The sequence below is a fragment of the Glycine max genome, chromosome 15, assembly GCF_000004515.6.
Source record: "Glycine max cultivar Williams 82 chromosome 15, Glycine_max_v4.0, whole genome shotgun sequence".
Lineage (NCBI taxonomy): Eukaryota > Viridiplantae > Streptophyta > Magnoliopsida > Fabales > Fabaceae > Glycine > Glycine max.
The window spans coordinates 50,542,655-50,559,287 of NC_038251.2; the positions used below are offsets into that span (position 1 = coordinate 50,542,655).

At 30.6% G+C, this 16,633-nt stretch overlaps 1 protein-coding gene across 3 annotated transcripts; it reads right to left on the bottom strand.

The window, feature by feature from the left end:
* Nucleotides 1-5,640: 5,640 nt before the first annotated feature.
* Nucleotides 5,641-11,191, bottom strand: LOC100786737 (kinesin-like protein KIN-1). Of its 3 annotated transcripts, none has more exons than XM_003546745.4 (16): nucleotides 11,077-11,191; nucleotides 10,520-10,659; nucleotides 10,314-10,416; nucleotides 9,927-9,973; nucleotides 9,605-9,634; nucleotides 9,395-9,517; nucleotides 9,278-9,303; nucleotides 9,039-9,120; nucleotides 8,216-8,257; nucleotides 8,098-8,131; nucleotides 7,617-7,695; nucleotides 7,328-7,547; nucleotides 7,153-7,244; nucleotides 6,891-7,005; nucleotides 6,642-6,818; nucleotides 5,641-6,192 (listed from the first exon to the last, which is right to left on the bottom strand). In XM_003546745.4, the coding sequence occupies exons 2-16, from the start codon at nucleotides 10,631-10,633 to the stop codon at nucleotides 6,025-6,027; spliced, it is 1,452 nt and encodes a 483-aa protein (XP_003546793.1). In that variant the 5' UTR covers nucleotides 10,634-10,659; nucleotides 11,077-11,191; the 3' UTR covers nucleotides 5,641-6,024. The 3 variants fall into 3 exon arrangements, with proteins under 3 accessions (XP_003546793.1, XP_006598200.1, XP_014622866.1); XM_006598137.3 differs by having other exon boundaries at nucleotides 11,072-11,169; XM_014767380.3 differs by lacking the exons at nucleotides 9,927-9,973; nucleotides 11,077-11,191 and having other exon boundaries at nucleotides 5,644-6,192; nucleotides 10,520-10,556.
* Nucleotides 11,192-16,633: the final 5,442 nt, after the last annotated feature.

Sequence of the window (16,633 nt, forward strand, 5' to 3'; positions counted from 1 at the left end):
TACTAATAAAAAAACGTGAACTTGGGTGGGGCCAAAAAGTTAAAATGCGCAGCAGCCTTTAACGACGCCGTATTTGCTTAACAACCCACAACTGTTCCGTCTGCGCATATAAAAGTGCCAATTGGGCAATTATGTCTTGAAATTTTTTGACACCTTACAGTATGAAAAAATAACTAAAATGAAGACTATGATTCACCCACAAAAGAAAAATAAAGTGAAATGAAAAAAAAGAACAGTTAATATCGTAATAAAATTAAACAAATCATTCATATTTTCATTTTTAGTTATTGATAATTAATTTAATGAAATATAATAAATCCTTCTGTTAAAAAAACCAGTCTTGTACGTAGCAAACATGCATCTTTCGAGAAATATCTTATACTCCGATATTTAGTTATTAATATTAGTTGTAAAATATTTTTGAAAGGGACTTATATATGGATAAGGTCTATCCAAAACTTTTTCCTTGTTAATTAGTGTTTTAGGATAATTGCTAATGGGAATCCGTGCACGTACGTGTTGATAATTATTTCTTAGTACTAGTAGTAATATTTTTTATTTCTTAATATGTACACTAAAAGTTTTAAATTTGAAAAACAAGTTATTAACGTTGGGTTAGTGATAAGTAACTTAAATCATTCCAGTAGAAATAATTCACGGGAGCCATAAACTAAAACTTGCTTAACCAATAATATGTCATTTTTCTGAATGAAACTGAAATAAAAAGATTCTTTAATCAACAAAAACTAAAACTAGCTTATTGATATCTCATTATAATTGTTATATAAGAGAAAAATATTATCCCAAAATAATTATCATTTTAATTTTTTAATTAATTATCTCTTTTACTTATATTTCTTATAATATTAATGGTATACAATAAAATTTATAAATAAATTGATGATAATATAATAAGATTAATTTTGTAAATTTACTATTTTTATTTATTTATTATTTTTTCTTAATATGTGTAAAAATGATACTACCTTCATTCTTATATATAAGACTCTTTTTAATTAATTTACACTTTTTAAGAAAACTAATTATCTTAGTTAATTATATTATATTTGTGTGTAAATTATTCATACACTTCTTCCAAAATTATCTTATTTTTCTTTCCATTTAATTGTTTCTCAGTAAAGAGTAATTAATATTTTGAGAGCTAGAGAATATGATATAATTAATTAAGAGTTTTATACGATAAAAATAATTAATGTAATAAACTTTTAAAAGAGGATTTTATAAAAAAATGATAAACAGTCAAGTAAAAAGGTCTTATATATATAAGAACATAGGTATTATTTTGAGGCGGAGGTAGTATTATAATAAAAAGAAGATGCCTTCCTTTTACTTTCTTTTTTCTTTCTGTGGGAATATAACACTTCATAATATGCGTAAAATCTTTTTTTTTTGTTTTTTTGTGTGTAGTTGACACACACCATTTTTAAATTTGTTTGAATATAATAAGTTCAAAGAGAACCTTCTTTTCCCGATAAGATATTTCTTCCTTCAATTTCAAACAGAAGCATCCACCCATACTTGTGTGTGACGTGATATGACTGAGCAGAAGAATTTTTCATAATTTGAAATATACAAACACAAACTCACAATTTAATTTGATTTGCAGATAGGAACTTGCTACAATATTTTTTTTCTATAAGATTTAGGTCTCTTTGGATAAACAGTTTGATTAAGGCTTTATTAAAAAGTATTCATATTATATAAGTATTTTACGTATAATTTTTTTTATAGTAAAAAAATGGAGTTAAATTGTTTTTATATGAGTTATAAGCTGATTTCATAAGTTTTTTTATTTTTTAGGCAGATTTCATAAGTTATCCTTCAAGAGTTTATTGAAATCAGTTGAAAACAGTTTATCAATATATCATAAGTTCTTTCAAAATTTTAACAGACCTTCAAACATGTACACAAATAATGCTTATTTCATAAAACAAATTTAAATAACTTGTTTATCAGTTTATTCAAATACATACACGAGTGTTTGCACCATAAGAAAATTTATAAAAAAAAATACTTGGGTAAAAACTTGTCTCTTACAATTTTGTCCAAACTATAACTTAGAGATCTTTTAACTAAAAATCAAAGACGCCATTAAATCATCAATGGTCAAATGTAATGTTACGTACATTTCAAAGACCAATGGCTAACAAATCAAGTTGCCATGCTGATAATAAGCCTAGTGGGTGTGGCCCAGATCCACCATTACTAGGGGAGGCTACACTTATTCTGCATGCTACGTATCAAAATATTTAATTTATACTTTGTAAATTAATTGAATCAAACCCTTTTTTCTTTTGCTTTTGGTCCAACGTAAACCAAACCATTTCACTTGTTCCTTTTGTTCTATACAGGAAATTCCAATCTTTACCATTTTTTATTATAAAGTGGGTCAAATTATGGGTGCTTAGATAATTTTAAAATGCATTTCTTTTAAGTTGTGAAAGTAATTGCGAAAGGAATCTAAACAATGCTGTCAAATAATTGCAAAATGTAATCTAGATAAAAGAATTAAATATTGTTCAATTTCATAAACGTAGAGCTTGGTGCTGGTTTTATTGTCAAATAATTAATTCCCATCACATTGGCTTCTGTTCAGTCCTTCATACTGAGCAGATTTGCGTGGAGTCAGACTCGAAACTAGTTTTTCATGGCTGCCAAAACTCTCATTCTTTCTTTAGTATTGTTCAAGATATTAAACATTTTATTTTCAAAGGGGGACCTTTCACTCGTCTTATGTTTTCTGAGAAGCCAACCAAGTAACGGAATCTCCTTAGGGGAGAGACATGCGAGTTTTTCTTAATGTAACTCCATCTTATATTTCCTCAGCCGTGATGGCTCATGTTTCTTCCACTGCGTTTCTACACCGGTTTTAATCTAGTTGGGGTTTTCCCCCATATTTTCCACCAAAAAAATTAGAAGTGTATGGATCACGGATTTGGTCATTTATGTATTTAAGTTAAAATTGAATCAAACTGATCAAAATCGTTCATATACGGATTGAGTCACGAGTTTAAATTTATAAATTTGATCAAAATCGAACCGAACATCAAAATTAATCAAGATTTTTAGAGTTGTTTAATTTGACTTTAAATAGTATTAATACGGGGACTCCAAGCATTGTACGATAAGTGTTAGGACTACTAGTGTTGAAATTGTATTACTTTTAGGTACATTGTTATTTGTTTTACCTTTTTATATTTATTTTTTCTACCATATTTATAATATTAATGAATCATATTTTATTCATTCGTTTCAGCAAATCTGATTGTAGCAAAATTTATTGTAAGAAATTAGCTTGTAAGAAATAGTTGTGATTCAGACTATTATAATAAATCTTGTTGAAAAATATTTTATTTTAATTTGTATTAGTCTATTTTAGAATATTATGTTGATGATATTAAATGAATTAATTTTATTACTTTCAAACATTTGATAATATGTGTTAATTATATTTGATATTTGGATGAATCATGTATAAAATAGTAGTTAAAAAAAAGATCAAATTTAGATGGATAATTGATTGACTCGAATCAAATAAAATCGTTCATGAATGAGTTGGGTTAAATTGAGTTTTAAAAATTAACTATGAAAATCAAACCGAATCAAAATGATCAAATTTAATTAGATTGAGTCTTAAATTTAATCAAATCTGATCTTAACTGGCATTGCGAATACCCCAGGAGAAAAAATAGTGAGGGAAAAACACTAAAGAGATACTATTACTGAGTTATGTCTCTTTTTTTTATGTCGTGATTGAGTTACATAAACTAATCGTTTTAAAATTAAATAAATGTGATATTCATGCATGCGATGTATATTTTACTTTTAAATTAATGACACTATTAATAGATGTTTTATTTATATTAGTCTATATTATTATAAGTTACTTTAAAAATATAATAAACCCTTGTTTATTACTTAATTAGTGATAAATAAGAGAGAGAGAGATTATAAGAGTAAATTAACCTTAAGAAAACAAATAATTAAGTTCGTGAAAGATTAATTTATATTAAGTAATCTTTTTAGAAATAACTTAGTGGTTTTATTTCAAAAGAGTTAAAATATTCAAGCCTGATTTATAAAGAAAAAATAGTTTGACATTTATATGCACACGTTATATTATTGTGATGAAGTGAAGTTCAAATTGGCATAGAAGATGATAAAAAATCTTGCAAGTAGTACTTGTTGGGAATTTTGAACCAAAGTCATGTCGTGGTGGAAATTTTCTTATAAAGATATAAGTGAAAGACATGAATCATGTCATTTTTTTTTCATTTTGTTCAAGAATCATAATCGGACACATGGCGTAAAATGTGTCATTCTTGTAAAGTCTAATTATTCGTTTTTCGATATTTAAGTAGACACATTAATAACAAATGAGGTTAATATCCGGCCTTTATTGACTAATTTTAACTTGATCATGCATTTCACCGTCTTCCTCAATTAAAATAATCCAAAAATATCACTCTTGTTATGTAAAAGGGATGAACATCTAGATTGCTCACATCCCTTTCCATGACTCTATATGCCAAATCACCAACCTTTTTTTTATCACGTTATTACAGGTGATGTTTAAATGGTATTAAAGCATCACAAATTCTAATGTAAAAATGGTAGTGACTTCAAGTAAAAAAACTACATATACCATGTTTACTTTGAAAATCTTTTGTGACAATGTTTTATGTAACATTCTCATTCTCATGCAGAGTCAATCTAATACATTATTACCTTAATATGTACTTATACTTATGTGAAGACTTGATATTTCATCCATGACCCATGAGATGTGGCAATTTGTCTATACATATATGTCTCATTATATTATTGTTGTTCTTATTAACAATAATATTTTACTCAGAATGTATAAGAATAGTATTCCATTATCCAATAGTATTCCATTTTACTTGATGTCCTATGATATTAAACTTACTATTATATGAACTTTATCTTGTTCGACTAGGGCTTACACCATCAACAATGATGTACAAAAACCACAAATTTAAAACATTCTAAAGAATGTGTAAGAAAAAAATTTGAGTTGATGATAACTGTAAGGTCCATTTTAGAAATGTTATTTATATATGAATGTAAAATTATAAATGAGTAAATTTGCAAATAAAAAAGAGTAAATTTGTTGAAATAAATAAGAGAGGTTAGTGTTTTTTTTCAAGAAATCATAATTAATATGTTGCCTTACTTTTGGTCACCCCTACTTTTTGAAATTTTTAATTTTGCTCTCCTATTTTTAAATAAATACATTTAGTCCTCCTATTTTTTAAAATTTGTAATTTTAATCCGCTTATTTTAAAATAAAAACATTTACTTCTTCACTTTTGTAAAATCTTAGATTCTTGGTCCTTCCATGAAACTAAAAACGTTAACACTGAAGAGATTAATGTTCACTATAACATAAATTAAACAAATAATCTTGTGTCATGTCACTAAATTTAGACCATATTAAATTAATTTTTTAATAATCAATACTTTTCAAATTTGATGGAATGACCAAAATTGTGAATTTTACAAAACTAAAAGACTAAATATCTCTTTATTTTAAAATAAGAGAATTAAAATTACAGATGTTAAAAGATACGAAGATAAAATGTTTATTTTAAAATAGGAGAACAAAAATTACGGATTTTAAAAAATAAAAGAACTAACATTATATTTAAGCCTAATATATTGGTCAAAATTAGTTGATGGTGGGTATTTAATAAGCCTTAACCTGCGCAAAGTTGCATAGAAAAACCCTATTATTACTATTCATATAGAACAGAGGCTAACAAACTATGCTTTCTTTTGATTGTGATCAGTGGGTTGAAGTTCAGGAATATATATCTTGTCAGCATATACTATGCTATTAGCCTAACCCCAAAATGTCCAACAATGAGTCAATCAGCATGAGGCATATTTAGTATTTCTATTCATTGTTACCACGAATGTACCATTACTATTTTGATAGTATTTAAAGGCTGGCAAGGCATGGCATATGAATCAGTAGAGTTACTGCCATCCTGTTGGAGAAGAAGTGTAACCCAACCAGCGAAAGAAGAAAGTAGGGATACGCAAAATCATATTTTGAAAAATCGAACCATTATTTGCTCCCTTGTAGAACAGAGACTCCGTGGAGGCATCAACATTGGCCCTGAGAATTCTATTCTCCCTTTTCAGCTGTAAATTACATGAGCAATAGATTATACACATTTTATATTATTCTTATTCATATAACATTTGTTTAGACTGTTAACAATATTATTCCTTTTTCCTATCTCTATTAGTATTTACCACATTAATCATGTTTCTATCATAGTCGGATAAATTATGCTAGCATAGTAAGAAATAACAATTTTAAAGTATGGTGGTTGGTAGTGAAATTTTCAAAAGGGAAAAAATGATCATTCTTTTTTTATTAGTAAATAGTTGTATGTTTATAAAATTAAACAAAAGATTAAGTAATTAAGTTGATAATTTCTCTATTTTTTCTTTTTTGTCATTTCATTCTTTTAACCAAACATGGTGATAATCTTGCAAACAATAAGTGCCTGAAAGTTTCAAAGTGACTGAGACAGTATTATCTACACAGTGAGAGAAAGATTATAGCACATTTTTGTCGTTCATACCTCGTCAACAGCAGCTGTGAGCTTCTCCATAGCTGCTTGTAATGAGGATATTATCTGCAAGGTAAGGTCTTCTATGTCTGACTCCTCTTCTACTGATGGAGGTTCAAAGAGAATGCCCTCTTGTATTAACAATTCCTCTAGTAACTTCACATCTTCAACTTTCAAGTTTCCCCTCAACTGTATTAACACAAGTTTTATTAGTTACTACGAATTCTAATTCACAAAAGGATTCTATAACAATATTCTCACCTTGTTCAAAATTCTAGCACTTGACTCATCTCTAGATGGAGAAGCAGCACTGGAACTTGTGTCACATTTTTCTTCACTGAAATTGACACGAGGCGACTCCTTTATATGTTTCGCCCTGCAAACAACATTCAACGCAATATCCCACAATGGAACAAGGATCATCAGTAGAAGTGTAAAATCCCAATTGCAATTTGCAAATGAACCTCACATGGTCTATTTTGATAGAATAAAAGGCAGAGGTAATTTTTTATGGATGACATACCTTGCACCAAAACGAAGTGTGGACAGACTCTCGGATGCATTAAAAGCGCTGGGGGAGCAACAACAGAGTAGTGCAGTTCTAGCATTTCCTCCCTGCGATTAAGAAATACCACGTTTGCGATTCTGATTTGATGAACAATGGCCATGATTTGAAAGATTATAAAGGGGGGACTGACAAGTGCATCCTGAAGAATTCGAGTGAGTTTGGAATCACGATAAGGGATATGGCTTGCTTTTCCTGGCAAACCACACGTAAGAGAATTGATTACATTCCCAAGTGCAGACAAGGATTTGTTTATGGTCTTAGCTTCTTCTAGAACTCTTCCCTCAGCGCCTGTTTTCTCCACCTTCTCTGACCCAGCCAAGTCCACTAGAATTAGTTTCCCGAACCTCGTCCTGTTCATAGTCTCAAGTGTTTAACAATGATTCATAAGAAGTACCACAGAGATTCAGGAAGATGCAGACCTTTTATCTCTGGACAAAAATTCTTGCTGAATTGTGAATATATAAATGCAGTGACTTCTGCTGCTGGCCACGTTCATTTCTACATGTGTTGTTTAGGAAGGTTGTAGAGGGCAAGTGACCTTCCTACCACTACTTATCCTCCCTCAAGAAAACAGGGGATTTACCCTAATCTATTACTACATCCTGTTCAAAGTTATTGATGTTTAAGGCTAATATACCGCTATTAAGAAATTATTTAATAGTATCCATAAACTATTACATTAGTCTACAATATTCTCATTTAATATCTATTATAAGAGTGGTTGTTTGAAAATAGCAATTATTAAATAGGAGTATAATTAAAAAAATAATTAATGAGACTTTAAATTTATAAAACATCAATAATTTTGGACTGGATGTAGTATGTAGTTTAACTATAAAAATATAAAATAAAAACACTGAATTTGATATCATTATAAAATAAAGAGTCAAAGCAGGATACGGGTCTCACCAACTGCCCGATTAGCTATTCCCCTCTACATATTTGAGATCAGAATTAGAAGCCAAAATGCATTGTAAAATCAAACCAAAAAATGCTATTCAACTTGCTTCTTTCTTACGGATAGACTTTGCAATGCTTCAGCTGGGTCCAGTACAGTGATCTGAAGGAAAAACAAAATCTCCTGTTAGTACTATATGACATTAATTGAATAAGAATCACCAATTAGTGTTCTTTTTTTCGGTAAAACAAATATCTTGTAGCATATAAGGGAAGGAAAACTTTTAAAGTTGCATATAAAAATTCAAAATGATTCCATTCTACTCTACTAGCTGAATCAGCTCAAGGAGTGCCTCGTCCAATGCTGATATGTTGTTACCTAAAGAAGTTAGGCCTTGGTTAATTTGACTTAAAGCACACGTGTATGTATGTACATAAGCTTACGGTTGAATTGGCCAAAAGTTAAAGGAAATAGTACAACTTTATTTTCTTAATGTTTTCGAGAATAACATCAAGCTTAAAGGGCTATACCAATCACAACTTACAAGCATCATGAGTCAGAATGTCAAGTACACGAGATAAGGATACAACCACTTGTTAAATAAACTTTTATCATTAGTTCCGAAGTTATAATTAATAGTAAAGCTTCAATTTTATTTCATCAAAATTTCTATCTCGTTAAGTTTATGGGATTACTGTCATCATAAGCACCATAGGCCAGACTATTAAGTTTATGAATCCTAAGAAAAATACTAAACAGGTAAAGCCAACACCTATGTTTTTGAATGTCAGCCATTGTCAGGACATAAGTAGGATTCATGTTTGAAAATTGAAATTTTACGTCTTAGTCTTGTACATAAGACCATATGCCTAATTGTGAACAACAAAGTGACTTCTGAATGAAAAAGAATAATCGGAATGCAATGAGATAATATACAGCTCACCTCTGTAACCCCAGGTAGAATTATTCCTCGTGATTTAATCTCCTTAATTTGTATATTATCTTTTGATAAATCAAATAAGTCCCTATATAAGAAGACAGTTATTTTGAAGACTCTTCAAAATCCAAATTCACATCAAAACTAGCTTTTCCAACAAAGTTAAGAAATTTATCAATCAGAAACCGATAGAATATGCTCAAGTACATATATCGGGAAAAATTACTTGTTTTTTCTATGCATACCTTACTTTTTCCATGTAGATTTCAACCTGGACAAATCATAAACAAAATCAGAAAAATTATTTACTATAACCTGATGATTTTGCCAGTCATGTGTAGTTTTAATTAGTTTCTGTGTACCATTGACAATTTAATTGAATATGTCTTCTCTTCATCCAAAGAATTTATGGAATCAAAAAGTCCTTCTACAACTCTTGGAAGAAGCCCCTTGTTCTGTTCTTCACATTCAAGTATTCCAGGTCCCTGCTTCGGAGAAGTAGTTATTTATATTGCTGTATTCTAAGTTTTACAAGATCATTTTTGATTACTTTTAATATGATAATTTTCCACCTCCATACTATATGTCTTCCCAGCTCCAGTCTGCAATTGATTGTAGAAAAACGAAACGTGTAATCAATTAGAGTCCAAAGAAATGTAAGTTTAACTAGATGTTGCAAATTTTCTTAGCCAAATATTTAGAAGGGAAATGTCTAGTTTCTTCATCATGCGCTCTTTCCTTAATTACTTCCAGATTAGCTAGCATTGAAGTCAAAACGGATGCACCGTGAGTGAAATAACAATTCAAAAGGTATGCATGTGTGTGTCTGTGGGTTTATTTATCCAAAAGAAGCAAAAAGCTTATATCAAACGGGGACACATTATGATATCTTACTTGGCCATAAGTGATAATTGTCCCATTGAATGCATCAACAACAACATCTGTTTCATTCATGAGAATACATATAAAATGTAAAGCGTGATCTCAATAAAAAATAAATCTATAGTTAAGGCAAGTATCATTTTCCCCATTTTTCAATGTTAAGAAACATTCCAATTTTTTTCCTCAAAAAAAGAAACATTTCCAGATTGTTTTAAAAGGAAAATGTAGGACCGTACAGACATGTATTAGCATTAAACAAACTATAAGGAAAAAAAAATTCAAATAACCGAAGTTGATGCACTATTTCATAAGGAAGCAAAAGTCATTCAAATTAAGGAAGATTTCAGTAATTGCATTGAATTAACATATAAATCTGTAGTGAGAATTCTGCAGTTGTACCTCTAACGATGGGAAGAGCTAGGAATTGATAGACATCAGATTGCTCGGATTTTTCATAGAACACTCTATCAAAGCTAAACACAAATTCTTCATCCTTCTCGTCCTGACCAAAATTATGATTCAATTAAGTGGTGAATTTCACAGCTCTAAAGTAAATACTGAACAAAACCAGCAACTAATAGACGCTTAATCTGACATATGAAAACCTTGAAAATGAAAGTTTCGGAGTCTATGTTCCGAATGCAGCCAGAGTCGTTGCCATTTTGCTTCTCTTTCGAATTCGAAGGCCTAAAGCGCGCGCACACAGTAATATTCGACATGATATTTCACCGCAGACAGTAATCCGCTGCAATTGTCGATGGAAAAGAGATATTATACATGAAATAAGAAAGCAGAGAAAGATTTCAAAGCTAGGTGAATATTTAAAAATAGATCTAAATTGTTTTCCTGATAATATCGATCTAAAATTCACTCCATTTTTTGAATTGGTATCTCCGAGCTTCCTAGTTCCTAGATAGCATTTTCAGATCGAATCAGAAATAAATTTAAAAACGCATTAACAAATTCACTTGTTCAGAAGTTGAATTTTGGTGATTAGGCATGATGCAATCTTCTCTCAAACTCAAACGCAATGCGTTAATGATAATCTCGCAGTGTTAGAGTTAGAAGCATTTTTCTTCTTACATTTTGCAGTGGGAAAATCAATTCGAAAGGAATAAAGAAAATCAATCGTGGAAGGGAAAAGGAGAGAAAACCACCTTACCGAAAGAGCTTGCTCGCAGCGAAATGAAGTTTGTGTGATCTTTGATGGCGGGAAACAAATAAGGCGATATATATATAACTGTTCGTTCCTTTGGTGGGTTGAGACTTAAAGAGAAGAAAGGAATTGATGGCAGTTAAATGGGCCTATATTGGAGTTTACTTAACTTGATTTGATTTTTTTAAAAAAAAATATTTTTTTTATATAAAATTATTGTGTGTTCAAATCTCATTAAAAAGTTTATTAAACGTTTTTTAATTAATAAAAGATTTGTAAAAAGTTATTAAAAATGTAGTTCTATAAAATTAGTTCATATATATAACATGAAAACCTTTAAATAATTTCATCTCACTTTATGTTATATATTTGAATTTTATTAGCCACAAAGTATCCAACAATGGTTTATCATACTTAAACGCACACTTAGTGGTAGCAGAAAAATTTGTCTCGTTAGTTCTTACTTTTCAATTTTCACCAAATTAAACAAGAGCTGCACTCACCTCTTAGTGCAAGTCCTAAAGGTTCTTATGGTGAAACCACATAGTTGCTTTGACATTTTTGCTTTGAAAAGTGTGATTTTTCTGTTCAATATGATTTCAACGCATATCCAAACACATCCTAAGTATTTTCTAGAAAAATATTACAAATTAATAAATACATCAAAAAAGCATCATGGATTCACCCAACACAAAATAAATATAATGTACTTTTTAGCTCCTGATGTTGAAGGTATCAATACATGAAATCATGAATTACGCTCCACCATGTTGAAAGACTTTCTTTTTCTCGGGATTGTCTTTTCTTGTTATCCTTCCTCTTCACTGTTTTTGTTTTCTATGGAACTATCTAATATGGTGGGAAAGCCTGTAAATGATAACCTTCTTTTCAAGTATCCCATGTTGTCATCCATCTTCTACCTTCTAGTTAGTCGGTGGCCAATCCTTTGTCTTTGTCTTTGTTCATATTAATGTCAGTTACATGTGTTTTATATGCTAGTGGCTAATCCTTAGACAACTGGTTCTATGTTTTGTTTGTTTTCGACCTTGTATAAGGTGCACTAAGGCCTCCTTTTTGTGACCAGCCAATACTTCCCTTGTACGCATCAAGATAAATGGTGTCTATATTTTTCAGCACAGGATCGTGGGTATCAATTTTTTTGGCTCTTTTTTATGATACTCAAATTGGTTGATGATAACTGTGAAATTTGAGTTAATTTGATAATCAATTTTGGTTAAGAATGATTGCAATTTCTTATTATACTGTCATTGTTAATGAAATAATAAAGAAATTAATACATTTGTAGTTTTTTATTAGTATAAGTTAAAAGAAGAAGATTTCAAGTGTTTTGGAGGAAAATTGATATAAAAATTGGAAGAAAAAGCCTTGAAGAAAAATTGGAAGAATTGGACAGCTTGCTCAGTGTGCAATCTAGGCTTAACGCTCACCTTCACTGAGCGGGAAAGCTAAGGCTTAGTGCGAAAAAGGCCCATGAGGAAGTCCAAAAGCACGCTTAGCGCGAAAGCCCACGCTCAGCACGAAGTCAGCGTGAAAAGTAAGCTACCTTAAGCCTATAAAAGGAGTAGGAAGCAGAAGGAAAAGACACCACCTTGGAGACTTAGAGCTCTCTAATGAATACATCTTAGGCTTGAGTATCTCTAATAGGGGAAACCCTATTTCTATGTCCATTATTCCCTTCTCTCCCTTTATCCATCCCTTCCTTTATTTTATCCACATCAGTCCCTAAAGTGTAAAGTCTCTCAAGGTTAAACCCTCTTAGTTAGGGCCTGACGGGCCTAAAAAGCCAAAAGATATATTGTATGATTCATATCTATCAATGCAAACATGTGTTTTCTTTCATATTATTCTTTCTTATTTTAATTTCATGTATCATTCATCCTTACATCGTCTTTAGGGGTTAGGTGCTCGACAAAGGGTAATCTTTAGTAGAAATACAAGGAAGGTCTTATATCATCAGCTTTAGGGATTAGTCGCTTGAAAGAGGGTAATTTCTAATAGAACTCAAAGAAAGAGATATCTTAATAAAATCATTGTTAGACATAGAGTGATTACATTATGCCTATGTATCAAAGCAAACATCTAGAATTAGAACTTCATACATTTTATTTATTGAGTCTTTGCAAATACATTTGGGAGATAGATAGATAAGATAGACTTGTCATCGTGAGACATCAGGGGCAAGTATTGTAATAGATGTGGATAGAAAAAATTCACCTAATTGATAGAGAAAAATCTAAAATAATACATCTTAGGCAAATAAGACATGCTAGGCCCCAACATATTTGCATTCTGAATTTATCTTTTTATCATCATCTTTATCTTTGATTTTTCTTATCTTTTACATTAAAATTTCTTATATATTTTATCTTCTACTTTTTTATCTTTATCATCTTTTATTTTAAATCTTTATTTTATCTTTTATCTTTCTTTATCTTTTATTTTAAATTCCTTATTTATTGATTTTAAATTGGGTTGGCATTAATTTAAGTACAAACAAAGTCCTTGTGGTTGAGACAATTTGATACACTTGTCAATGAGTTAACAGTTGGTGTCCACCACACTCTGACTTTTTTGCTGGTGCATTGTGGGTGAGACATCCATTTATGAGGGACTATGCTCTTTTTCCAGGGTGTTGCATGCATTTTTTGGGTTATCATTGAAGGGTTCTCTAGTTAGAGTTCACAAGATTGCCTCGTTGGTTTGTTTTACTTGACCAACCTCTTTGGTCAAACCCACAATCTGACCTTTGTGTTCCTGTTTAAGTTTAAATATAACAAAACAAGAACCAGGTATGTTGTTACTATTTAATAGTTATTTTCTTTCTCGTAACTTAAGGGATAATGAAACACAACTAAAGGTAGGCATACATCCACGGTGTTTATAAGCTTCTCTATGAGTTTGTCTTTGACTAATTCATCAACATCCTTCTGCCCATATGCAACTTCTGCCATCGAACATTGTTATTAAATGTAAAAAAATGTGTTAGATGGATGAAGGATTAACACTTGCAAAAATGGGTTGTCAAATCATGTTTGGTATCATTGGCTAGTTGCTTCCTATTATTTGTTTAAAACTTACAATGTTGAGACTAAACGACGGTGGACAACAGAGGGGTTGTTATAAAAGCATTATGGTTAACACTTACAAATATGGAACAAGGATAATAACTATGAAGTTTTTAGAGCTAAGGATATCAATGATACCTTAACTTTGAACAGCATGGGAGCTAATTGAAAATTTCATGCGGGAGAGGGAGAATTTTAGCTAATGACAACAATACAAAGTTCTCTCACTTCTACCAAAGGAACTTACAACTAAGCATATATATCATGAAGTGATCAATTCACATCAAGAAGGAGGAAGGAATGCAGAGAAGTACAAGAATGGAGAGATGCTTGTTCCATCACATTTAATGAAATTCATCATGTCACACTATGAAAAGTTCCCACAAAACACCTTCCTCAAAATGGGTTGTCATAGAATTATTTTAATAGTTGATAAAAGTGTATCTGGTAATGTTGCACGTGCACTAATATCCATAGTCTTATTAACTAGTTACTTTCTTAGTCAACCTTTGTCTTATATGGGATCAAAAGTCTTACATATGATGACCAGTCAATTCTTGTTTTGTATGGGAATAAGAATCTTAGAATCCTACTTCCTCTTGTAGTCCATTTTTATCTTATATTGGTCAACCAATTGTTTATTGTTCTTAAAAAAATTGTAAACAATATATTGGTTTTTTAATTTATAAAATGTTGAAACTTTTAAAAATGTTATATTGAAAATAAATTGCTACTATTATTTTTAAAATAGTTTGTACCTATTTGATTGTTTTTAATTTGAAAACTAATAATATTGAATAAATTACCTATATATTATTGAATAGCTAGTATGTGGTTGATATTATAGCTTTTAAAATTTAAGTTGTTACATTTATTTTAAGTATTTGTTTTGTTATTTAAATAAATAATACATAATGCATGGGATAATACTGGCCCGAACAAAGGGTATTAATAAGATGTTAAATTTGTTTGGTCAATGTCAATAATTGAGATGCATGCAACCTATCTAATTGACCAAAATAAAGGTAACGATTTTAAATAAAGACCATATTTACCACAAAGAACATGGGATTTTGAAATTTAAAATTTTGGTTACATATGATGGTGAAACACCTTTCTGGGTTCATACATTGGTGGGAAAATGGAAACAATCCTACCTACAACAGAAAGTAAACAACATTTCTTACACGCACACATGAGGTGATTCTTCAGCTTAACCTATTCGCCCATAATACACATAAAAACCACACTTTATGATTTAGATTATGAACCAAACTTTCACTCATTCCCCACCAAATTTGAAGAAAAATTGTGCAACATGTATGTTAATATATCTATTTTTATCTGCATTTCCTTCTTCTCATATTTGGTTTTTCGTGGTTGATCTCATAATGCTTCGATAGTGTAGTTCTTAACGTCTTTGATTATCTTCCTTGTTGAGTCAACAAATTTGTGGATCAATGAAATAGAAACATCCTCTTGAGCATCGTATTCACTTAGTTTATAATATTTGTAGTGTACCATAATTTCGTTTTTGATTCCTCCCACACTCAGCGATCCATAATATTTGCAATGTTCCACACCATTGATGAGTGTGAGTCCTTCACATTTATACTTTGGTGGAGGAATACTCAAGTGATTACAAAGTTTAAATAATAACTCTTTCATGATTTGACAATGTAAAAAGATTCCTCAAAAAACTATGATGCAACCTTCAACCCCGAGCCCAAGCTTCCTAAGGATATATTAAATGAACAACCTCATTTACAAAAGTGAGCTAATGACATAAACATTAAAAATGTGCATACCAATATTAAACCTTATATTATTGAAAAAAAAAATAGGAAATAATGGTTTTTTCACCTTCTTCTTAGATGAAACACATACCATGACATGATTGATCTTTGTGACCTTACAAGAAAGGCTTAGCATGAGGAGCTTGGTGTTTGTCACCTTGCATGAAAGGCTTAGTATCATCAACGTCATGTTTGTGACTTTCTCTCGGGGTGAAATACTTATCATGAAAAGGCTACCCTTTAGTATGAGCATCGGGATGACTACCTACAACATTGTAAGCACCATTGATGTGGCAATCCATCTAGTGGAATTTAGCTTCCTCATAACTTGAAAATCCCTTAAGGTTGAACCAAAGTAACTATAGACCTAACGGTTACATTAAGCCCAAGAGAATTAGGTCCTAGGGCGTTGACCCTCAAATACTACATAGTACTTGTTACACTTCTTGTGTTGGCTCATAGCAGAGGGATTAACGTGGATGTTGCTCACCACTTTGCTTTCTACTTATGTCAACATGGATGTGAGAACTTAAGTCTTAGTTTGTGTTATTATATAAAAGTGGTTGTAGCAAGAGGTCTAGGTCATAAATTTTATTAAATATACAATTAATAAAATAGGTGCACCTTCTTATTTAGTATGTCATCAATTCTTAGGGGGTTGTCTAGTATGCAAACATGGTA